This window comes from Triplophysa dalaica, chromosome 3, assembly GCF_015846415.1.
Source record: "Triplophysa dalaica isolate WHDGS20190420 chromosome 3, ASM1584641v1, whole genome shotgun sequence".
NCBI lineage: Eukaryota > Metazoa > Chordata > Actinopteri > Cypriniformes > Nemacheilidae > Triplophysa > Triplophysa dalaica.
In genome coordinates this window covers 19,986,871-20,013,304 of record NC_079544.1, presented here as the reverse complement: position 1 = coordinate 20,013,304, position 26,434 = coordinate 19,986,871, and the positions used below count along the sequence as shown (strand labels likewise).

The window sequence follows — 26,434 nt, the reverse complement described above, 5'->3', positions numbered from 1 at the left end:
TATCTCTGTGTGATGTTTCCTCATTCTTAAGATTATACATTACACAAGAATTCATAACTGCTGTAGACCAAGCATAGGGTCTATACTGTTAATAAAGTCCTCCATGCATCCGTCTGTCCAAACCAAACATAGTCGATTCATATGCAAAAAAGTTTGATTCAGTTGCATTCATGTATCGCTTTAAACAAAAGTCATTTTCAAACAGCAGCATTTCAGGTCATAAGTCACCAACCTCCAGTCTCTCAAGATAACAGTGACTTAATGTGAAATACTTGATACTTCGGATCATTAATACAGTTTTGGAATGCAGATATCATCATTTCATTCAATTCAATATTATTTGTTCTTACACGCTATACTGTATGAAAATGCTTTCGCTGTTTTTGCTAAAATATCAAGCATCAATAAACTGAGTTTGAGATTTGTTTGAACCAAACTCTAAAACATGACCAGATGTAAAGCTACAACATCCCCAATAGTTAACAAATATAAGAAATGTTGAGATTGAACAGGTTAAAATCCTGTGCACTGCCACTAATTTACCCATCGTTGCAGACAAAATCAAGGCATCTGAACTTCTGTTACCTGTTTAATTTACTTAGGGCCGTCGTGGCCTAATGGTTAGAGAGTCGGATTCGTGACCAGATGGTTGCTGTTTCGATTTTCAGGGCGGGCGGGTAACGACTGAGGTGCCCTTGAGCAATGCACCTTACCCCTACTTGCTCCCCGGGCGCTGCAGTGATAGAAGCCCACTGCTCCGGGTGTACGTGAGTTCACTACTTGCTGTGCATGTGTTCAGTACTCTCTGAATGGGTTAAAACCAGAGGTCACATTTCAGGTATGGGTCACCATACCTGACAAACAGGTCACTTTCACTTTCACTTTTTACAAATGGTGCTTGTGTTTTTTTGACTATGATGATTTCAATAATTATTTCTTTTGCCTTTACAAATGTAGTACTTAATAGTTTAATACAAACAAACACAGGTTCAAACATATTTGCAGTTTATTCTTAAAAACACATGGTCCAGGGGTAAAATGGATTAGTTAAACAACTAAATCTTTATGTGCAGTTTCTTCCTGTTAATGGTTGCTTTTTGTCTACATTAAAGGTCTGGCACAACAAAAAAGGCACGATAAACTATTTGATCATAACCGAAACCGCATTCCTCATACTAAATTATGTTGTCATACGATTGTTTATATTCAGCGGATTTAGCTGGTCTGAGAGTCTTGGGTAATTCACAAAGATCTTTTCACATTATTGTGAAGCTTATGCTTTGTAAAAACGTGTCTTTACCAGTTGTTTAAGACTATGCTCTAAAGCACATACTGTATACTGTAATCTCTGAATATCGCACTGAGAATTTCCACAGAATCTTGGACGATCAAGCCTTAGGAATGCATCTCTACTCAGGCCACAAAAATAAAGTGGGTTGGAGTAACAAAGCATTACAGACAGATATATTTAGATGAAATGTCACACGATAAGACAGTTAATATGTATGAAAGTAAAACTTTATTGAGGCACTAACATACAAAATAAAGCAAATATAAGGTTATTCATTTTCCTGTTTACATAGTTTAAAGTTTATTAACATTATTGTGTTCCATCCAAAAAGTTCTTTGGAACCGTAGTGAACAACCGGTCGATGGTTTCCACACTACTGGAACCCGACTAGCAGGAAGCATAAAACCTGCTAAACATGACATCATCTCAAAACTCAGAAGATCTTATACCAATTACTCATAGGCTAACATGAGTTAGTTTGCTCATGACAAATCCACATTTTGTCACCATGCAACATTAGTAAAAACCCAACTACAGCACTGAGCAAATATAAACATGTTATATACAATCGGACAAAAATAATACCAATACCATATTCAACACAGACACACAACTTTTAAGTTTGGTTTTAAAGTAAAACCAGCATAGGATACCAGTACAACAGTACATGGGCAAAAGAACATTTTGAAAAGCTTACGACAGTTCATCAGGTAATAAGAATCAATATCATGTATGTATACAGAAATATTGAAATACCTTTATACAGACACACGTATATTTTGTCATTAAGAGCTGCAGGGCTTTCTGAAAGCATTTTAGTAATGGAAACGGATACCAGATGATTCCGATGTCTGTTTTCAGCACGAGTCTGCTGTTATCTTATAGCAAAACATAACCGTTCTGTTCAGTCCAAGCGTCAAATCACTCAAGATGTTTCCAACTTTCCGCATCTGATAGAATCAACGACTGCGAGCATCATTCATTCATCAATCACAAAATAAAATGCAAAAAAGAAAAATGTATTTACAAAAACACAGCAGATTACTAATACTAACACGTACAAGTGCACGATTGGGGCTCTGATAAAAAAAAAAGATGATCGGAAAGGCACATCGTGGTTGTCACACTAAAAATATTGAGATCTTAAATAAAATTGACACACAGACGAAAACATGTAAATTCACAGCTGTACGGTTCACTGAGAACCCAAAACAAGTTTTAGAGAGAACTCAGGCTTACCAATGTTGCTCAAAAAACGCCGGTAGCGAGTGTGAAGTAGCAATTGTGTTTTTTGTCATTTGGCACGTTCAAAAGCCAAATAATATAACGTCAGCGTATTACGTCAAGGAGTCAGTGTTTTAGATACAAAACCACCACAAATATTACCAGTTTACACAAAACAATAGCAGACTTCCCCACACCAAGAAATCAACCAAAGTCTATATGTAGGATTGATGCTACAAATTAAGCAAAAAGTAACAGTCACATAAAAATACAGTAAAGTATCTGAGTAAGGCCGACATAAATAGGAATAAAAAGAAATCTTGTTTTTCTAGATTTGAGAGGTAAAACAATACCAAACAAACATGTTGTTAATCACAAAAGAGAAAGTATAAAGTGAACATAAAGTGGGCATTCGTGGAGTCTGTTTCATGTGATGGCTATCCCAATGACAGCATCTAAATAACCCAATGGCTCCATCAGATATCTGATACAATCCCTGACCCTCCTTGGCAGGAAGAGGATATTTTTACCCATTTCTGTATTCCACAGAAACGTCCAATGCCAGGAAACTGGTGTGTCCCTGATAACTTATCTTCTTAATAGCTTCTTCGTGATTGTGATTAGTAAAATGTAGACGAATATATTTACGTTAATTGTATCTATGAGAGAAAAATAACAAATAGTGTGATATTCAGCACAAATGTGGTGCTTAATTGGCAGAATGAGTTTACACATCCAGCTTGCGTGTGTTTGGGGGTTCTATCAGGGTTTGCGATGCTTCTCGCTGAAACGCTGTATGGTAACACAACCGTGGTAGGTGATGGGGCGCGGCATTGCAGCCACGCCTGTGATGATGCCAGAGGCAGGGTCATAGGACAGGATATTGTCGGATGCTTCGCCGTTCTCTCCTCGACCACCCAAGATGAAGATTTTCCCATTGCAAACTGATATCCCGCAACTCTCCTGAACGTAGAAACAAAAATAAACATCTTATAAAATGTATGAATTAAACGTTATATAAAGCCACAGAAGAAAAAGGGACCATTCCGAAAATTCATTTATTCTGCATTTCTATATGTATTGTGGCCATTCCAGTCCAGTGTTTGTTGAATGTAAAGGAACAGTTTTTTTTGGAAATGGTTCATTCTCCAACTCCCCAGAGTTAATAAGTTGAGTTTTACCCTTTTTGAATCTATTCAGCCTAGCATAGCTTGGCATAGCATAGCTTAGCCACGTATCGGAGCACTGCCCAACAGGCTATCGGCTCTAACAATTTTCATTTTTATTCAATATTTATTGTATTCATTTAACCCCTCACAGTTTAACCTAGAAGCCCCTAGAGGTCATTTTATCTTCAGCTCTATAGCCACTATACTCTAGGAGGAGCTGACCAGTTACCTGTTTGTTAAAGGTGCTGACCACATGCATCCACTGGTCATGTGAAGGATCGTAGCAGTAGATGGCTTTGGTAAGGCCCCCACAGACGTAGATGAGGTTGTTGAGAGACACGGCAGAAATATTGGGCTTGGTGAAGGGAACACATGCCTTCAGCTGCCAGCTGTCAGTCTCTGGGTCATAACACTGGACCTGATACACACAATAGATAAAGAAACAAATATATTTTTGTTAACAGAATTGGTCTCACAAAAGTTCCAGTGAAATTAAAAATTACAATTCCTATTTTTTCATAAAATTTTATAGCTAGTTCACCCAAAAATTTAATTCTGTCATGAATTACAGACTCTCTAGTCCTTCCAAACCTGTATACATGTATTTGTGTGGTTAAACACAGAGAAAGATATTTGGACAAATGCTTTTAACCAAAAAGTTCTTGGACCCCATTGATTGCCATAGTGTAAAAAATGACAATTCAAAAGTGCCCCAGAACGGTTTGCTTTTCTACATTCTTTAAAATATCTTCTTTTATTAACAGAACAAAGATATCTAAAAATAAATCTTTCCTACTATGGTAGTCAATGGTGGCCAAGAACTGTTTGGATATAAACACAGTTTCCTGTAGCTCAGTGGTTAGATTATGGCTCTAGCAGCGCCAAGGTCATGGGTTCCATCCCAGGGATTGCGCACACTCAGAAATAGATGAATAGTACAATGCAATGTAAGTTGCTTTGGATAAAAAATATACAAGCATTCTTCCAAATATCTTTGTGTTCATCAGACCAAAAAGAAATTGATACAGATTAGGAACAACCCGAAGGTGAGTAAATGATGACAGAATAAAATATTTGGGATAAACTATCCCTTTAAATTAGACAACTTGGGCATACTGGTCTGCCACCAGTATCATTTCAAAATGCAATGGCCGATATTATACAGCCAATAAAAAAAATGCAGTGAAAAAAAACCCAACTATTTCTCTCATTCAAAATTCTGTTTCACTCAATAAAACTTCAAAATACGAAAGTAAAAACGGTCTCAACTTCTGGTTAACATGGACTTTAAAGTGAAAGACCAGAACACCGTTTCAGTGTAAATGTATAAATGGTAGCAAAACAAATAACAACAACAAAAAAGATGGGAGGCTGCTGCGTTTGTGAATGGCTAACTTGTTAAATCTGCTTCAAGGAATATGTCATATGCATAAAAAATCATAATGCATATCATTAAATAAAACTATCCAAGAGTTATTGTTTCTTTGAGGACAGCCGAAATCGTCTATACATCAAAATGCTTGATGTGAGCTTCAGGCACTCTACAGTAGTACAAAATATAGAGAAAAGTGACAAGTAAAACAGTAATTTGGATAAAAATAGTCATTTAGGAAGCAGTAGAGTATACAAATACATTAACATGTGTGGTATGTGTGCAATGGTTTCTTTAAAGTGGAAATGCCTATTGTGGAATTTGTGGATGAAAGTATACATTTGTAAAGCGTGTTTGTAAAGTATGCAGGTAAAGTGCATGTTCTGACTGTAAAGAATTTGTGCAATCCCCACATATAAGTTTTGTTCATATACTAGGAGAAGATTTGCTGGGTAATTCAGGAATTTAATGGGAATGTTCCAAACTGTGTGACAGGGGCTAAAACGTAAATGAAGACATTTTGTGAGGTACTTAAAGCTTTCAGTTCAAATATCCAAGGAAAATGTAAAAATTAAGAGTCAAGTCTTGTTACATAAAAGGAGAAATATTCTGAAAACGCCACTTTTCTGTGGAAATTTCTATGAAACTCTTATCAGGTTATATGATTTTCTGTTCCAGATGGCAAGAATGCAGTAATCTGAGGAGTGGAAAAGGACCCATGTGAGTTGTTATCTGAGACAACAATAACTTCACCACACAGGCCCACCTGTCCAGCAGGTACAGACCACCTGCATAAACACACGCACACATGCACTCCCCATCTGCTGTTAACTGCCATTCTGTTCAAAGACATGGCCTAATTTCAGGGTTTAGTACAGGTGGAAATGACAGGTTAGCTGAGATCAGCTGAGACTTTGCAAATGCTCACAGATGATTTCAACAGTAGCATGCTTACATGGTGCTAAGATTACAGCAAATCAGTATACCAAAAGCACACCGATATTGTGTGAAAGTCAATTGCTAATAAAAATAAACTACTGACACATATTCATACTAAAGACAATATGTAAGATACATTCATAACAACACTTCCACTGAATTTTGATGCGTTTGTGTACACAATGGATTGTGGGATTGCTATCTCTATGAAGGATACATGAGCATTAAGCTAATTTTAGCCCTAAATAAGGATCTTACATGGCAAAATATTTTTGCTAAAATTTAGTACAGTTTCTGCTCTTGGACTGCACATATGATGTCTCAAAAAAAGCATACAGGCAGTCATCTCACTAGGGTTTGAAAAGAAGCCTAGTGTATTAGAAAGGTTGTTAACTCTGCTGCTTAGGTTTTGTTCTATTTGCATAATAACGTTATTGTGTCAAACAGAAAAAAAAGATGACAGATTTTAGAAATGGAGGGATGAGGGTACATTTACCCATTCAAACACAAATAAAGAAAGTGTACAACCTCCTTTTTAAAATAAATATCATGAAGTCTTGCTTTGTCTGTACACACTCACACACACACACACACATGCAAAAACATAAAAAGTGGCGTTATTCCCAGTTGTTGTGTTAAAGGCATGGTGGGTGATCCTGTCCAGAATCATTTTTGTCATGTTGGTTGGAAATCTCTTTACATCCTGATAGCAGTCAAGAAGTATAGTGATCAAATAATATTTGTATAATAATATTTTGTCCGTGAAACAACTAGAACCCAAAAACGTTCGCCCAATCGAAACATTCTGGCCTTGTGACTGGTCATGTGTATATTTTCAGCCAACGTATTTTGCGTACCACTGCACACCCTGTTCACACAGACATCATAAGTGCCGCAGCACGCTCAAGTCCACTGTTTCAATGTAGGTGGAATGGCGGACAAACAGCAACAATCAATTCTACAAAACGAAAGTCAGTTTATGAAAAAGTAGTGAAGAATTAGCATCGGTTCAGCTTTTACACGCTGCGGCAGGCAAAGGGTCTGAAAGACGATACCATGGTTGCTCTCTTTCTTTTGGACAGGTATGTACATGCTTGGAGAAGAATTTAGTGGATTTAGTTTGTGATTCGTTACGTGGATTTACGAAATACATTCATGTGTTTGGAGGAGGCGTGGCTTTGGACGACAAATCACATAGAGGGTGGGATTATAATTTAAGTGCTAGCAGGCTAAAGTTAGCACCTTTCCAAATCAACCACCCCACCTATAAGAATAAACATAGCAGCTTGTTTTTTGGTATCTTTTAATTCTATTCATCAAATAGCATTAATAAACACAAACATTTTATGTATTTACACTGACGTGCATGTATGTGTCTCCCCCTCACCTTATTGGAGCAGGTGCTTTCATTTGGTTGTCCTCCAATCACAAAGAGTTTTCCCGCGCAGCTGGTGACCGCCGGTGAGTATACGGCTTCTTTCATAGGGGTGACCTCAGTCCAGCGATTGGAGAAGGAGTCATACACCTCCACGTTACTGAGACAGCACTGCCCATCATAACCTCCAACTGCATATGCCTGCAGAATACACATATCAAAGACCACAGAGTTAAAAAGAGAGCTCATCCAATAACTATTTTGTCATCGTTTATTTACCCTCATCTGGTTTAAAACTTGTTTATGACTCTTTCATCTGTGGAACAAAACAGAAGAAATCTCTCAGTGGTTTTGTGCCCATGCAATGAAAGTCAATGTTGGGTTACCAACAACAATAAATGAAAAAAGCTTTGTCTGCTCATAACAATATATTTAGTGTAGTAACTAAAACTGTTTTTTGTCCTGAAAAATTTTAGGAAATTTCCCTGTAACCCATGCACAAACACACACACACCTGTATCCTCAAAATGACACTACAGAGGAAGTGTGTAGAGGCCACAATAACAATATACTGCCACTAAGCCACATTCAACAGAAACTTGTCCAACAGAATACAGAAGCATAAGCCCATACTTCCCTGAGGCCTTAGATCATGTGTTGCACACAGACACAATGAGGTTTGACCCCTGACCTGCAGGAGTAAAGGTCAAACTAAGTGATGTTCTCCAGTCTCATTCTCTGTTCCGACCAGAGCATGGGAGTGAAGCAAAGCGAGAGCTTAGCGGGGAGAGGAGCGTTAAAGGAATAGTTCAGCCAAAAACTCAAATTTGCTGTTTATTTACTCACCCTCAGGCCATCCGAGATGTAGGTGACATTTTTTCTTGAGGCGAACCATAGAGAAGATTGTTTGGTAAATCCACAGACCTCTCTGCTTCATATAATGGCTGTGGGGTCCACCTGGGAGTTACTAAAGCACATAATTCCTTAAAGCAGCTCCTCGCGACTTGTTGACGTTTCGTGAAGCGAATCGTTTGATATTTTCATAAAACTGAACGTCATTTTTAATAATATTAGCCATAATGTGCAGCCTCTGCACACAATCGCAATGTTCTTCTTGTAGTATTTGGTGGTGGATGGCATACCAGCATCTGGTATGTTTAGCGCCACCTGCTGAAAGGTAGTGTTTAGGCTGTACAGGATGGCTAATATTATTAAAAATGACGTTCAAATATATGAAAATATCGAGCTAGTCACTTCACGAAACGTCAACATGTCGCCAGGAGCCGCATTTTGGAATTATGTGCTTTAGGAGCTCTTAGACAGGTGGACCCCATAGACTCCCATTATATGAAGCAGAGAGGGCTGCGGATTTACCAAACAATCTTCTTTATGGTTCTACTCAAGAAAAAATGTCACCTACATCTCATATGGCCTGAGGGTGAGTAAATAAACAGCAAATTTGAGTTTTTTGCTGAACTATCCCTTTAATATTTCTCGCAGAGTGGAAAATGACTGATGTGTGAATAATAGCACAACGACAACGGCATGTGAGTCAACTACAAACGCTCAAAAGCACATTTCAGGTAACAAACATTATAAAATGTATATTTATTTCTCTTAAGAGGACATTGCAGTGTCACTTACCCAATGTAACAGTTGCTCTTCTGAAACGAAACCTGAATAATCCTCAATGTCATATGCGGCTGAGTACACAGCCTTCAAAGACACTACTTTGTCCATGTTTGTAAAAGTACATTCTAAAATGATGTAACGATTGTTTTGGTCTATTTTTCTTTTCTCTTTCTGTTTATTTTATAAATGTCAGTAATAATGAAGGTGTTCATATTATATTTTTCACGTTCGTTTTAAATGTTGTAATATGGCAGCTATTTGTTCACGGAAATATAATAAAAATATTCAAACATACTTTATCAATATTTATACAGTTATTTTAGGCACTCTTTAAATAAAAAGGGACCAAAAATATAGTCTGTAATGTCAAAGAATGTCGGACTGAAACATAAGTGCTCTTTATCACCCTACTACTTAAACAGAGACATTTATTCAAGAGGTTTATTATAAACTGAAAATAATAAGGCTTAGACATATTTTTTGTCGGAGCGGGATCAGAGCAGGACCTTACATAATGAGGGTTTATGTTTTTATTACCTAAGAATGAGCTATTTCTATCTGCATACACCGCGGGAATTCACAATGTTATTTCTACAGTAGCCCTAAACGAACAAACAGTTTAACCAAAAATGAAATCCTTACCAAGTTTACTTCGTCAATTTAAACTCAGATTACTTTCTATTGTCTTACCACAAAATATGAGGTTGACTGTATGCATTATAAAGCAAAGTAAACATTCTTTGAACATCTTTTCATGTTAGAAAGTCATTAGTCTAACAATAACATGAGTATCTGTAAACTACTACCTCATTAAAATAGAAACGCTTTCAAACCCTCTTTCTCAAGAATTGCAAACATCCTGAAAGCTACGTAACATGTCTGTTACCATCCAGGAAGGAGGTCACAGAGCCTCACACGTACAGACAGGAAAGACAGAAGTAACCAAGTTTCCAAAGAATCAGGTCTCCAAAGACGTGTGTGCATAGGAGGATTTATGTTTCTGCCGGTGGGTGCTCAACCACCCAGACTGACGCCTATGCATGTGTGCCCACAGTAGAATTATTTCTTATATCCAAGCTGGCATAATACTGTACCCCCGTATCAGTAATAAAAACATATGTCTAACAAACATCCAATATTACAAAATACTTTCAAGTAACATTAAGAAAAACAACATTTCCCAATAATTTCTTGCAATGGGCACCTACAACCAGTTTTGGAGCCATCATACACATGTTAGGAAAAGAAGTAGAGCATGATTCTGCAAACAAGTTCTGAAAATAACCGAGTCAAAATAATTCAGTCAAATGTCAACAATCTGATTACTGCTATAAAACAGAGATCATAACAGATCCAAAACATGCACTTAAAGCCAGATGTGATCACGTCGCAGAAAAACTGCACAATCATTTTTGCATGGAAGAGGAAAAATCTGTGCAGTGGCTTGAATGTGTAACAAATGTACTTATTAGATACTCTTATCCAAAGCAACTACAAATGAGATGCATAATAAGACATTAGAACAGACAAATTCATGGGGTAGTTTACAGTAGTATAGCGACGAGACACTTAACAAGCTATAAAGGGAAGCAAAATACTAAAATAAATACTATTACTTTTTTTTCTGTTATAAGTGTAAATGTTTTAAGCCAAGATGTGGATTAGTAACTGACATTAAAGCATGGCACTCTTAATAAAAGTTAAGTTAATAATAAACAAAGAATGTTTGCATAGGTTTGAATTTCCTGAAACACATACAATGTAGAAAAAAGGTAACAACTGGCTTTTAAAGTCCTTTCTGTAAGCAGCATGGACAAACTTGAATCAATGAATTACACGTTTTTCATACTGTATGTAAGAGTCCCCTCTTTAAGGGACAGTAACCCCAAAAATGAAAATTTTGCCAAAATTTACTTACCAACGAGTTGTTCCAAATGTGCATTATAAGTTTGTTCGTTCTGATGAACACAAAGATATTTGGAAGAATGCTTGTAACCAAAAAGTTCTTGGCCATCATTAACTACCATAGTAGGAAAAATCACAATGTGAGTCAAAAGTGCCCCAGAATTGTTTACAGTCCTGCATTATTCAAAACATCTTCCTTTGAGTTCAATAGAATAAAGAAATTTAAAAACCCATTTTTCCTATTATAGTAGTCAATGGTGACCAAGAACTGTTTGGTCATACGCATTCTTCAAAATATCTTTCTCTGTGTTCATCAGAACAAAGAAATTCCTACACATTCGGAACAACTCGTGGGTGAGGAAATAAAGACAGAATTTTCATTTTTGAGTGAACTGTTCTTTTAAGAACTTCTTTTTCTTTTACCTTCCCCAGAAGGACAGTCATCTTGTGCCTCCAGCGACCCTTGTTCAGAGAAGCGACTTTGATCCAGAGGTTGAGCTGTGAATTATACATCCACACGTAAGTGGTGTTGATGCGTCCACCTGCAAACCAAAAACCCAACAATATTAACAAATGCTTCCTGTAGCTCAACAACGATACCCATTCACTTGCTTTGGTTTTGTTTCAATACAATAAAAGTGAATGGGGGCCAGTGCTGTTCGGTTATCAACTTTCTTCAAAATATCCTCTTTTGTGTTCTGCGAAAGAAAGTTATAAAGGTTCAAAATGACAAGAGGGCGTGTAAATAACGACAGAATTTTTTGGGTGAACTTTCACTTGGGAAAACCAATGTGTGACAGCGTCTCTGGTTACTTGGCTGTAACCCTGTTCCCTGAAAAACAGGAACAAGATGCTGCATTGTTCGACCGGTTGTGAAGCACGTGTGTCAAACGCGACAAAAAAATTGGCTTAAAATAGCCTTGGAAGGTGACGTGGCTCAGCACCGGCAGGTTACAAATACGCATGACGAGGACGCGTCTTCAGGTTCCAACTTTCCAACAAAAGAATGTCTGGGCACGCCACAGTGCGGCATCTCGTTCCCACTTTTTCAGGGAATAGGGTTACAACCAAGAAACCTGAGAAGTTCCATATTAAAGGCTACATTAAATGCTAGGTTTCAAATGCTATGGGAATACGAGAATACCAACGCTGCCGCACTGGAAGTGTCTGGACATTATTTTTCTACTTCTTTTAGTTACTCTTATTTTCTGTCTATTCCTCGCACAACATGACAAACACATGCAACACAAAGCGGTCCTTGACGACCAAAAACCTGAAGACGCATCACGCGTATTTATAACCTGCAGGTGTTGGGGTAATTAGCCACCTCACCTGCCAAGGTTATTTAAAGCCACATTTTTTGACACACGTGCTTCACAACCGGTCGAACAAAGACTGTTCTCCCAAAGCGTTTGAAAAGCAGCGTCGAGTGTAGCTTTTGATAGGGAACTTACATTCACTAAAATGATCCTGGGACCAATAGTTTAAAGGCAATTCTAATAATGGCTTACAATGGGAACATCTCAGAAACAAAAACTGTATACTGATCAACGTTAATTTATCCGGAGGTGCTTGCTTTATAATAAAGCATTGAGACTTAAAGCCAAACAGGTTGTTTGTTCCCATGTCTGTTATTAAACAAAGTCAAACCACAGTGCTTTCGGAGTCACAGCTGTAGCTCCTTCTGATCCAAACCTTACATTATTTGTTGTCTGTTATGTTTAGCTTGATCTGATGTGAGAGGGTCTATTCACTGCTTCTTCACATCTCACCCGCCAGGTTAGCTATCAGCTAAACAGCAGCTCTGAGACAAGCCGCGACAGTCTCTCTCTCCCACACGCGTGACTAACACCTGGCACTTTAATTCGGCTTTAAATGCAGATAATGAAGGTGTCAGAACTACTCAAATAGCTGGAGACACTTCTTACCTCATACAGCCCCCTGCTGCATCACGTGACCCGGTTAAACACGCTCTACCGTTGAGATGTGACCAAAAAGGGAAGTTTAAAGAGGAAAAAGCAAAGGTAGAAAGAAAAAAAGCTTTAGGTTAATGAGGAAGGAGAAGCTCAGCAACGGCTCTGTAAACAAAACCTCTGTTGAATTAGAGGGTACGTGTATGTTTTGTCCTTTAATCTTGAGTGAACACAATAAAGACGTACTTCAGGGCTTTATAAAAGCAGACTTACTGGTCTGCCTGACAAAGCATCTTTGTCAAAGAGTCGGGTCTTTGGGACATTCATTCAGAATGAAGACCAGACAAACAAGCATTAAAGACAAAGCCTGTCACCAGCCGACACTTATGTGCTGCCAATGAACCTATTGAAAACACTTTCTTGACCGGATATAAAGCGTACACGTGAACAGTAAATCTCTTGAATCTCATATGACCTGCCTTTTCTCAATTGCAGTCTGGAATTATCAGTCTGGTTTCTGTAAGCATTACTGCACAGAGACAGTGCTCATAAAGATAACGAATGATATTCGATTGAATTCTGATTCAGGCAAAATATCAGTTCTGGTATTACTAGATCTCAGTGCTGCTTTTGACATGTTAGATCACACCATACTCCTACATAGGCTGGACAACTGGGTGGGCTTTCTGGGTTGGTACTTAAATGGTTCGGATCATACCTTAAAGGGAGAGAAACAGAAATCTGACTGGACACCCATGACTTGTGGTGTTCGACAGGGCTCGATTCTTGCTCCGCTCCTCTTCAATTTGTATATGCTCCCAATTGGCCAAACAGTGAAAAATACCAAATTGCTTACCACAGCTATGCAGATGACACTCAGATCTACCCATCCCTCTCACCCAACGACTCTCTTTGCCAGTGCATTGATGAAATTAAAAGCTGGATATGTCAAAAATTCATTCAGTTAATTAAAAACAAAACTGAAGTCATTGTTTTTGGTAACAAGGATGAAACTAACAAGGTAAACACATACCTTGACTTAAGAGGTCTAAAGACACAAAGTAAGGTAAAAAATCTTTGTGATACAGAACGCTGCTGCCGGGATTCTGACCAGAACCAAAAAATCTGATCATATGACTCCAATCCTCAAGTCCTTACACTGGTTACCAGTTACTTTTAGAATCAACTTCAAAGTATTATTAATTGTCTATAAATCACTTTATGGTCTAGGACCTAAATACATCTCAGATATGCTTATTGACAAAAAAAACAAACAGACTTCTCAGATCATCAGGATCAAGTCAGTTAGAGATAACAAGGGTTCACTCAAAACAAGGCGAGTCAGTGTTTAGTCATTACACCCCCCGTAGCTGGAATCTGCTTCCAGAAGACATCAGACGTTCACCAACAGCAGCTACTTTTAAATACAGATTAAAACACACTTGTTTAGCTGTGCATTCACAACCTGAGCACTGTGCTGGTTTACATCAACTGCACTTCTATTTCTAATTTATTTCTCTTTTGTTATTATTCTTTTTATATATACACTCACATTATTAATCAATTTTATTGCTGTTTTATTGTTTTTGAAAACAATCTAAAGTATTTGAGATCTTAAATCATTTGCATTTTAAAGATACGTTTTATTTCTCGCACAATCATTTTATGTAAAGCACTTTGAATTGCCCTTGTGTATGACATGTGCTATATAAATAAACTTGCCTTGCCTAACAGACAATAAACAATAAATACAATAAAGAAGAATTGTTGGAAAATATATTCATATATTTCAATCCTAAATGAGAAAATCTTAAAATCTTTCAAAATTCACTAAGAACTGGATTAAACTACACAACTTCTAAAGGGATCACCTACTTGTCAATTTGGCTACGTATACAATATGGCACCAAAGGACTTCAGCCTGTGATGTAATTTATGTCTAGCAACACCCCTGCACATTAGCCACAGAAAGGAGCGAACGCAAACAGGAAACGTCAGATTACTGGATGTTCGTTCAAAATGTCAAATTGAAATACATCGGGCCTCCCGGTCACGCCTCATGTCGGGGGCGGATGGAATGATTTATGGGTTCTGTGACAGCGAGAAGTTTTAAGCAGAACACCACAAGCCTGTATATCTAGTGGTGACTTAAATTGAGCAGGTGGAAATGCAGAACAATTACAGCTTTCACATTCAGGGATTGGAATGAAGTTTGAACAGCCTAAACGGAGCACGGTGACAATACTTGAATAACTCGATGGCGATGTCACAAATGAGGGTATTAAATCTGAATGAAGGTAAGATTACTTTGCAAGTCAAGCAGTGTGCCTGTAAACATCCAGAGAGGATGACACGGAGTCTCACACACAGGAAGGAGAGGAGCATAAGTGCTTCCCGAGAACCATCTCTACGGATATGTGTGCAAACATATCAGAAAAATATATAATACCCAGCGGGCAAAATGCTGTGGCCCCATAAAGAAAACATGTCTCAAAAACATTCTACATAAAAATACATGTAATTTATATCTAAAAAAATATATAGTAAGTAGAGCAGGTAACTAGGATAAGTTTACTAGCACAATGAGGATGTTTTCATTTAAAACATTGACATCTTATCAAGAAAAAAAAATTCAGCAAAAATCAATTTGTTAAAAGGTCACATAGTTTAAATAATATCGAGTGACTGCTTTTTAATATTATTTCCATATATGTGAGCTTGACTGTGAAAACCAGACTTAAATTCTAATTACAAGATATTTATCTGTTTGAATAGATTTGAATCTTTAACTTGGCCTTATATTAAGGTTATATGTACAGAATGTTCTTTACTTTCTTACATTTTGATTTTAAATAGGAATCAGTAAAGTTAGGTGCAAGTTAGAACTGAATGGGAAGGGTATAAGAGGAAAACATACAGGCAGACCAAGGAAGACGTGAAAGGACCAGGATAGAAACCTCAAAGCAATATGCCTTGAAAACCGAAAATGCACAACAAAGCAAATGAAAAACATGGTTGGAAACAGGAGTCAATTTTTTATGACAGAACTGTAATAGAGCTTTACGACCAAACATGACTTGAGCGTAATTGGGCGCTTTAACATTTTAAGCTTACTCGCTTCATTCGCGCGTGAAATTCACTTCACAACAGACGCGAATTTGCGTCATGGGAGGGGCTTCTGCCAGGCTGCTCCAGTCTAGTATATATATATATATATATTTAAATATTCATAGCTCATATTGAGTAAATAGCGTTTTTTACAATTTACCAGATTGTCTGATCTCACTCACTTTCTTTCAAGCAAGATCCTTTTTATTCCTGTTTTATAAATGTAAGATGTATTGTACAGCTCCAGGTATCCACATACAGCAACGATGATTTTGTCCTCCATTGTTCTCACAGATTTCTCCCTAGTCTCGCTACATCATTATCACGTCTACTGGAGCAAGTTCCTGATTTGTTAACGCGGCGCAAAGTTTCGCCAAAGTTCAGATTTTTCAACTCGCTCGAAACGCTCAATTCGCGGCGTATCATTCGTGCGAATCACGTCATTCGCCCAACCGCGCCGCAGGATGTCCTATCGCGTCTTTGCAATGACTTAACATGTAAATCACTTACGTTACTTTTGCCACGGTCCCTCACCTGTCCCTCATTGACATTTGCACCTGTTCATCATCATTGACTGTCACCTGCACCCCATCAGCCTAGTTGTCCGTACACTAAACGTACTCTCCTTTGCCCATTGTGTTTGGTCAGGTCTTGTTGTAAATTAGTCAAGTTGTAAATTAGATTTTACCTTGTTCCAAAACTGTGTTCCATTGGATGGTTTTTTATGTCATTGTGATCCGTAAATGTTTTGCTAGTGTCACCTTGTTCCTTAAAGTGTTTTTTGCCCGTGTTTGTACTTTGTTGAGTGGATTACTTTGTGGATAATATTATTTTGTGGATAAGCCTTATTGTTCCCGTTTTTGTTTAAAAAATGTATTCATGTTTCTGCATGTCAGGTAAAGGACCCGGGGAGATGGCAATCATTACCTCAACTGTCAATGCACAATTGTACATTGAAATTTTGGACACTTTTTCTCATCCCATCCATGGAAGAGAAATTTGGTGATGCTTAAGACATTGTTCATGATGACAATGCATCTTGCCACAGAGCAAAGCATGTTAAAGCTTTTCATCATGAAAGGCAAATCAACTCATTGACATGGCCAGCAAACAGCCCGGATCTCAATCCTTTCGAAAATTTATGGTAGAATTAAAAAAACTTGTCCATGATAAGGCTACATCCTGCAAAGCTGATCTGTCAACTGCTATTTGAGAAAGTCGGAACCATATTGAGGGGGATGTTGTTTTTCATTAGTGAAGTCCATGCCTCAAACAATTCAGGCAACCATAAAAGCCAGAGGAGGAGCAACAAAGTACTAAATGTATTTACTTTAGCAGATGATTCCATCATTTTTACTCTACTTGATCTGTAAAAACATGTGGCATTAATAAAAGTTAGTTAAACTTATTGTTAAAGCCATGTTTAGTGAAGCCAACTCACAAATGTGTTAAAAACTTTGGGAAATATGTTGTGACTAAAAAACTCAAATAAATCAAAACTGTTATATTGTACCATCTTCAATATAGTCACCTGGACAGCAGAAATGTTCTTTTGGGATTTTTTTCAGCTAACTTCTCGCCATCTATTTCTTCAGCCATCCATTTCAAAACATTTTATTAAATAAAATGTTAGTTTTCTAATGAAAGAAACTAATTTCAGCCATTAAAGCATATGATTAGAACGTTAAGTGAAACATTTAACTAAATTGACTTTGATTTTAACCTGCTCTAAATTACTAAATACTTTTTTTTGTTTAAAGAGATCATGATTTAGCAGGCTGGCAACCTCTCAGATGAGATTTCAGTTTTTCCAAGAATTCCATGAGTAATGTTTATAAAAGACAGCTTAACCAGCGAGCCTGCAGGATATGGCTTATAAAGGAGAGGACATAGATTTAGTAAGAGGCGTCTGAACCCAAAGCTGGAGGCCATCCAGCTGCACGTGCACACAACTACAGCCATGAGAAGCTTGTGTGTGAGAGAGAGAGAGAGATATTTACATATCGCTTATCTAAAGACATGATTCTGCCTGAACGTTTGATATATTATTTCTATATAATACTTCATTTGTTTACTTGCATATACTTTATTTTATATTTCATTCTATATTTATGGCTCATTCAGCACCTTATTTTAATTTGACTGATGTTTGTACTTATTGTATGTCTTTTGTTATGTCAATGCTTTGGCATTTGGAAAATTGAGAGAGAGAGAGAGAGAGAGAGAGGGGGGCAAAACTGCCAAGTGAGAACATAAAAACAACGCAACTCTATTCAGAGAAAACAAACACACACGCTACTACTTGTTTTTAAAGCATATAACAAAGACTCCAAGAAAAAGAATTACCAAGAATTCCCTAATTTGGTGTTCCTCTGTATGAAGTCAAGACTGTTTTAATTTGCTGACAAAAACAGACATGACCTAAAAAAGGTAAGCTCAAATTTCAATGCATAAAATATTTATGATCATTCAGTAAACAGCTGCATCTAAAGACAGTCTGCATGAACGTGACCTGGATCACCAGCGACCTTTGGGCCGGAATGAAATCATGCAATAACATCAGCGAACTTTACAGCCAAACACTTTACTCTGACCAATCCTGGAACCGTCCTGAAGCTGTTCTGGCACAGATACACCCTTAAGCACTGCCCTCCTGATGATTGCAGTTTAAATGTCCCAATCTTTCAGCCAATGGAACACTGAGCTGTGCCAACGAGGACCCTCCCTTGGCACACTGGCTGGTCACAGAGGCAGATGCTGTTTCCTATTTTCCACAAACTATAAGCAGCTGTTTCAGAGTTTCCTCATGAACAAGATATTTTTCAAAGCCCACCGCTGAGAAGATTCATTTATAAAAGTAATCCACACATTAAGAGAACTTGTTGTTTAGCTAAAGCTCAACTGAAAAAAAAATGTATAGAGTATGTAACAGTAGTTATTTGAGAAAATAATGTTTCCAGGGGGATATAGAAATGTGTTTTTATAAACCTTTTTAGGTGGTCTTGTTGAAGGAGACTTAAAACGCCTGAGGTAGACATAAAAATAGGGAAATATAACACTATAAAAAGATGAAATTGTTGAAATATATTTTAACACTCCTGTATGCGTGACTCATAGATAAAATATTTAATTCATGTCCTCCTCCCTAATGCGTAAATTTCCTCTCTTCTTTCAAAGCGACCACAACCCTGTGCCATCACATCAGAAAAGTAGATTCAGCGTGTGTGTTCAGATTCCACAAAACCAGCCTCAAAACTCAGTCACTGTAACCAAGTACAGGGCACACCAGTTCCGAACAGAAAATACCTCCCTGTTCAAACAAGGCATGACATTACGTGTTTTTTCAGCATGACTTGTGAGTATTACATGATAGGGTCTCACCTGACACAAGAATGTCATTGCGGAGGGCACAGACTGCATACTCAGATTTAGTGTACTCTGGGTGCTTTGCAAGAGACTTCCACTCTCCCGTCACTGGGTCGTAACACTCTGTGTAGGGCAGATTGAAGCCGCCCACCCGCTCACAGCCCCCCACCACCACGATGACCTCTGAGAATCCTGTCGACCTGCAGAAAACATGAGAAAGAATTAAACAACACCATTGGGCTATCATGGGAGAATTCATATGAAATCTAAACCAGACTGAAAATCTGTATGAGACTAAATTCACATAAAATAAAACTTTACTGAGTTTTCTTAAATCATAAAACATGTATACATTTTTAACAATCCATACATCCATTCAATGCAACAATCCAAAACCAAACTTTGGTTTGAAGTAAGGCTGCACGATATATCGTTTTAGCATCGATATCGCGATGTACGCATGCGCAATAGTCACATCGCACGAGTTGCGATGCAGGGAAAGTTTTTTTTCTATATTTGCCTGATATAAAGTAATGAATTCTGATTTATGGGTGCTTTTTTTTATTTACAAAGCACATGTTGTTGCTTCACGTTTTTGACACGCAGCCTTTGCATGCGTGCGCATGACGAAATGAGCGAGGAACGGGAGAAAAGCACCGAAATGGACGACTTGGTCGCAAAAAGAAGCGCATCTTCAATTATTTGGAAATATTTTGGCTACAGAAAGGATGATGTTGACCAAAAACAAGTACTTTGTCGGGAGTGCCGTGCACAACACGCGGAAACACAACTAATTTGTTTAATCATTTAAGTCGGCACCACAGAGCTCTGTATGACGAGTGCAAAGCCAGATCTGATTGCCGTCCAAAGCAAAAAACTATTTCGGATGCGTTTGCCAGTGTTACACCATATGCGAAGGGTTCCAAGCAGTTCTGTATTTCTACACATCGCAATATATATCGCAGAAGAAAAAAACATCGCAATCGTTTTTTTCAATATCGTGCAGCCCTAGTTTGAAGTAATGTAATTTTTCTACTTCAAAGTTATGATTTAAATCATATAATATAAACAGTATGTATAAACATACAGTATACATTTGTTACATAACTTTGTTTATAAATACAATTTAACAGTTCAAATAGATTAAACAAACTTATTTCATTTTGTATTCAAATTATTAACAAGTTATTGCAATTCACATTTTTCTGCAGCCGCACAATGAACCGACCTTTTGACCCGAGACAAAGTGATGCAACAGCTGCTCTGAAAAATGACAACACTATTGTAATGTCAAAATCCTGCATACTTCCTTTGAGCGCAGTACTGCGATAATAGAAAGAAAAGTGTCCATGCATGTGTGGTTGTTTTTTGCTTGAAAAATGTGTGTTTATAAAACCGTAAATCATTTTGAAATACGATGTCTAATCAAGGCACAGACATGGCCACACTTTCACCCCTCCAATGAAAGCAGCAAAGATACAGACTTCAAGACACAGATAAAACCCCCACACACAGATACTGCTCCCAAATACAGATGCAGACTCCATATTCCTATAATGTTTTCACGTACTGATAATGCCTCCAAATAATTGAGATACTGCTTCCAACTATAGATAACGCATCCAAATCCATCCGGCCCTTACAAAAGTACCACCTTAAAATATATTAACTTCCTCCAAATACACACATTGCCAAAAATAGATAGAACATTTAAAAAAGATATCCTCACACAAAATGTTTGTTTAAAGGTCTCTTTTGAAAGGGTAATTTTTCTTAACAAAAGTACCATCGGTAAAGGACCCGTAAGGATTGATGTTCCAAGTTGTTGTCAGTCTGCTGGTACCTCAAGGTTGGATTGAATTTTACATTTATTCATTTAGAAGGACGCTTTCATCCAAAGTGACTTACAGATGTGGGAAACAATTTGAAAGTGACCTTAAAGTCAGATATGGTGACCCATAATGTGACCTCTCCATTTAACCCATCCAGAGAGTAGTGAACACACATACACCCGGAGCAGTGGGCAGCTATAATTGCAGTGCCCGGGGAGCAAGTAGGGGTAAGGTGCACCTCAGTCGTTACCTGCCGGCCCTGAGAATCAAACAGGCAACTATCTCGTCACGTGTCCGACTCTCTAACCATTAGGCCACAACTGCCCAATGGAAGCAATTGGGACAGCATAAGGATGACAAAAAACATACGTGGAATCAAAAGACTGGTCTTATATAGGCTACCAATCGATTTAAATCATTTCTAAGGTCACGATTTAATAAATAGAAACTAAAATGATTCCCAAATAGATGTATAATTGACAGTTTATGTGCAATATGATGCGGAATAGATGTTCAAGTTCTTATGGAGAGTAAGCAAACGACTAACTTTCTACAGTACTAATAAGAGCAACAGTCAAGTAATGGATTTTAAACAGTCAAGGCTGATCTTATTTTCTCTAAATACAGAAAACTTAAAAATCACAAGTGTAGTGTACATCAGTTCCTTGCCTGAGTGCATATTCAGTACAAAAACCACTGTGATGAGTCAATATCAGTGTTTTTAGCACAATTTAATAATGTTTTAAAACTCAACGTTGCATGTAGTATTCAAGGACAGTGTGCTTCGTTTCATCTCCAGAGAAACATAAGTCACGCATGAGAAACGGTTTCACACTGACTCACTTCCAAAACAAGGCCAGTGTTACTGTACATCATCTTTTACGGAAAAAAGTGAATACGGAAATGGGAAATGAATGAAACTATCATTTTCTTTTATATATCTTTTACATTACATTGTTTAACTTTTAATATGATTTTTTTTTTAAACATCTGCTCTATCATGACAAAGTTGCTTTAATCCTGCGTTACATTTACACAGAATCAAGGTAGAATGTACATTTCTTTGTTCTGATGAACACAGAGAAAAGTGTTTGGAAGAATGCTTATAACCAAATGGTCCCCATTGACTACCATAGTGGAATGAAGGCCAGCAAACCCTTCTGGGGCACTATTGATGACTATTGTAATTTGTCCTACTATGGGAGTCAACGGGGTCTGAGAACTGTTCAAGAATAGAAATAAATACAGGTTTGGAACAACTAGAGAGTGAGTAATTCATGCCAGAAATGTCATTTTGGGTGAACTTTCACTTTCATTCAGCCGGGTAAAGATGCCTCTATTGTCCAAATCTTACCTGCGGGGTCTGGTACGTGGTGACATCATCTCATTGCCAAGCACATGGTACCGACGTGCCTCATGCAGCAGCTGGTAACATTCTGGAGCATTCTGTATCAGCTGATCACCTTCCACCTGCGGCAGAGAAATATTTTGTTTCTTTCGTCAACATGTTATCAGTTTAACTTACTTCCTGGAGATGTGCACTTTAAACACACCTGACAAAATCTTTTCAAATGAACCCAAATATCTTGATAAGCTGCTTTAGGTGTGTTTGATCAGTTACTAAACTATGCAGATCTACAAAAATATGTTGCAGTCCACTATGTTGTCTCTTCATCGATCTAAAATTAATGCTTTAGATTACATTAAACATTCCTGCTCAACATATTTTTAACAGTGCCACTTACCGTCTGGACAAAGTAGTTTGGATGCAGGAGAGGCAGTCGGACATGTTGCAGCAGGTCTTTTAGCACAGGCCGGCGGTACTCTACATTGTGGTAGACCCAACGCATCACAGCTTCGAACACAAACTCCTCCCTTCCAACGGACAGCTCATCGCTACCTAAATATTCCTCCAGTTCATCCTTGCGCAGGTCCAGAAACTCTTCATGCTGTGCCACTTCTGGGAAATTCTGCAGGGCGAAGCCACGGCAACGACTGGCGAGCTGTTTGAGAGAATGAGCATCTGCGAAGCGCTGGATACCAAGGCAGTTGCACGGGTCCAGCTGCTCCTCCAGAAATTTGGCACATGCGTCCCGCAGAGTGACGATATGGAAGAGACTGGAGGTCTCGAAGAGGAACTGGACGTTGTTTGTGGTGATGCAAGCACGGCCTGTGTAAACGTACTGCAGGAACGTGTCCATGGCATCCGCCTGGATGCCGTTGATCTCCACCAGCATCTCTTGGCTCTCCCGATGGTCATTACAGAACATGGCACGGAAGTAGCTGCTGCATGCCGACAGCACGGCGCGGTGACAGGGAAACTCACGACCCTGGACGCTGATGATCACATCCGTGAAGAGACGACTGTCTCGGAACTCGTTGAAGACCTGGAGGACGGTCTCGGAGTGAGAAGATCCGGAAGAGAAGTTGTAAACCTCGTTTAGGTTCTTGGAGTCCATCTCAAAAACTTTACGCTTGATTGCCGGAGATTCTGGTACACCACCAGAGTTCTCATGATTAAGGCGGCGACCCAGAATGAGCACCATGACTTTATCTGATTAGGAATTACGATCTATGGCTGTAGGAAACCGGTCAGCTACCATCAACACCTGTTAAAGGGACAAGGTTTACACAAATTATACACCAGAGAAATTCAGTCCTACTAGTAGAGGTCCACTAACCTAAGTTTAGTTTTAAAGTCCTTCCATGTAAACATTTATAGAATTACTTAACAGCATTAAAAACGAAATAAAATGTTTTACACTCCTTCATAACTGAGATCTGAGAAGGAAGTGTTATCTACAGCCAGGACGAGCACAGGGATGTGAATATATACATGCTTAAATATTTTAGTTCTTCTGGTAATTTCTCATGATATTTTTATAGAATTAATAAGTTCCAACGTGTCACGTGGGTCACGATAACCAGAACTCAATAGATACAAACACGTGTTTAAGGCTAAAGGCTAACTATTACACAATCATCAGAGAAAAGATGAGGTATTGAGAAGGTTACTGGAGCAGAGAAAAAACATCAGCACACATGACCTCAGGGTAGTAATAAAACACAACTGTAGAAGGAACGCCGCTTCTTAGGCAGAAAGATGGAGGGATATGGTGAGTTTGTGCAATCTTTTCTTAAAGTCACTCCAGTTTGTTTTGTTGTGGAAGAACAATAACGGTTGCTCAATAGTTCCTCCAAAGCTGAAGCAAAACAATGCCCCATACGGACTGAAATCATGAGGTCCCAGAAGTGAATGCAACTGTGAGTAATTGTACATAAGAATTACCTCTTGGACATGTGTATTTGTTTACAAAGACTAAGCTGCAGCAGATTCTGAAAAGATACACATGCTGTGGCACTTTCGGATGGCTACATAGAAACTATTTACATGCCTGATGTATTAGGTAACTCCATCTCTAAGTTCTTAAAACAGGGAGAGGTATATACCCCAAACAACACGCAACATTTATAAGAGGTTTCTTAATATATTAACTGATATTCAGTATATTACTAAAATCAACTTTAAAATCCCAGATCGACTCCAAGATGAAAATCGGATGTGAAATCAGAAATCATTGCCCATACAAACTCCTTGTCTATATCTGATTTGATTATTGCAATTAACACATCAATTGATCAAGACATTTTTCACAAAACAAATCTCTTTTTTAAGGGAAGCATCAAAAGTGCATATTTCCATACCAATATTAATATATCTGTCTGTCTGATGGACTAAAGTTGACAGATATCAAAATATTATCATAATATATATTTTGGATGGATTTTGATGGCATAGTTGCACATCGGCCACTACATGGGACACTAGTGCATCATCTATTCGTCACCTCCTCAGAGATAGATAAAGTAAAGTTAATAAAGTTCAAACCTTATTCCTAAAAGCACTACAAAGTCAAAGTTACCATCTACAAGCAGATATAAATGTATATAGATAGACAGTACAAAAGAAGTCTATTAGCATCGCGCCAGAAGCAGGACACACACATACATAACATACTTTAAAACACATATGAAGTAACGTTACAGTTCACATGTAAGCATTGCTTCCAGTATCGCAATACAAGTGCTGACTTCCATTATTTAAGATATTCATTAAAAAAAGTAAAACAGACATTTCTTACCTTATACACAGGAGGCTAACTTTCTGGAAAACATCAAGAACAATTGCCTAAATAAAATATTCTCAAAAATGTGTGTCAAAAATACAATCCTTTGTGTAGTAAAAAGAGATCCATAAGACTGTAAAGTTTTCTTTGTAAACATCCGTCTCATAGTCACTCACTGCGTGTTTTGGCACAAAGAGCGCATACACAGCTTTTGTGTGCCATTCGCCGAACGCTTATCTACTGACAGCTGCTCACCACAGTGCTCACGGGAACTGTAGTTCTATCAACCTGTAATCACATGCCATTAAACTAACCAACAACATCATATCCCATAGTCCACAGCGCCACAGTTTCCATGTGGCTGTCCGTTGTTTGCAAACAAAAACCCCAACAGCCGAGAAATGAGGAATAATAGTTCCGATTATGATTATGAAATGTTGTTTTTCGTTTGTAGAACACGTTTAATAGTCATTTAAACTATAACATGATCGGAATATTAATGTTGCTTTACAATAAAATAAAAGTAGACTGAAAGTTACAACAAAGGCAATACATTCCTTGTATTATTTACTTATTTTTGTCTTAAAGTTTGGTAATATGGTTCTTTCCAAACTGAAAAACACTCATATGCCGTCAACAACGCATTGTTCTCTCGATTGGGTAACAAATCGTGACGTAATTTACGGCTGAACTTGAACTTCCCGATATATTCTAATTGTACTACACTGATATTGTACTATGTTAAGATGGATATGAAAAACAAATAAAAGTATACATATTATGTAATAACCCCGTTTTGTCACTTGTATACGACATTTTTTTAAATTGTCCAAAACAAAACATGCCATTTGACACAGTGTAAACTGCGCCATCTTGTGGTTATGCCACAAAATCACGACTATGAATAGCACCGATATCTAAAACAATCGTTTCACAACTAAAACAAAAATGGATGACAAAATGTTTTGATCAAGTTTGTTTTATGTCAGAATGTAAGGAAAACAACCTCATGAGAGGATGCATTAGATCATTTCTCTGGTAAATATTGTTTTGTTCCGTTATAAACATTGCCCACAAATATTTCTGAGACGTGGAGTAACGTGACTATCGAAAAATATTTTCTAGCCATCACTGGCATCTGAAAAGAAGGAAAATCAGTGTACACTGTTAAATCTTTACAG

The 26,434-nt window shown here is 37.9% G+C and overlaps 1 protein-coding gene across 1 annotated transcript; it reads right to left on the bottom strand.

Moving 5' to 3' along the window:
- Positions 1-1,500: 1,500 nt before the first annotated feature.
- On the bottom strand, positions 1,501-25,482 carry klhl24a (kelch-like family member 24a). Its single transcript, XM_056744697.1, has 8 exons — positions 25,269-25,482; positions 22,872-23,735; positions 22,481-22,596; positions 19,310-19,494; positions 11,331-11,449; positions 7,383-7,571; positions 3,914-4,102; positions 1,501-3,478 (listed from the first exon to the last, which is right to left on the bottom strand). Exons 2-8 carry the CDS (start codon positions 23,670-23,672, stop codon positions 3,278-3,280), a joined length of 1,800 nt encoding a protein of 599 aa, XP_056600675.1. The 5' UTR covers positions 23,673-23,735; positions 25,269-25,482; the 3' UTR covers positions 1,501-3,277.
- Between the last annotated feature and the right edge of the window lie 952 nt (positions 25,483-26,434).

Coding starts and splice junctions, on each gene's coding strand:
- klhl24a (XM_056744697.1), bottom strand. CDS start 23,672: ATGGTGCTCATTCTGGGTCGCCGCCTTAATCATGAGAACTCTGGTGGT. Junction 19,495..22,480: donor CCACGTACCAGACCCCGCAG/GTAAGATTTGGA, acceptor TGTTTTCTGCAG/GTCGACAGGATTCTCAGAGG. Junction 11,450..19,309: donor CAATGACATTCTTGTGTCAG/GTGAGACCCTAT, acceptor TTTGGTTTGCAG/GTGGACGCATCAACACCACT.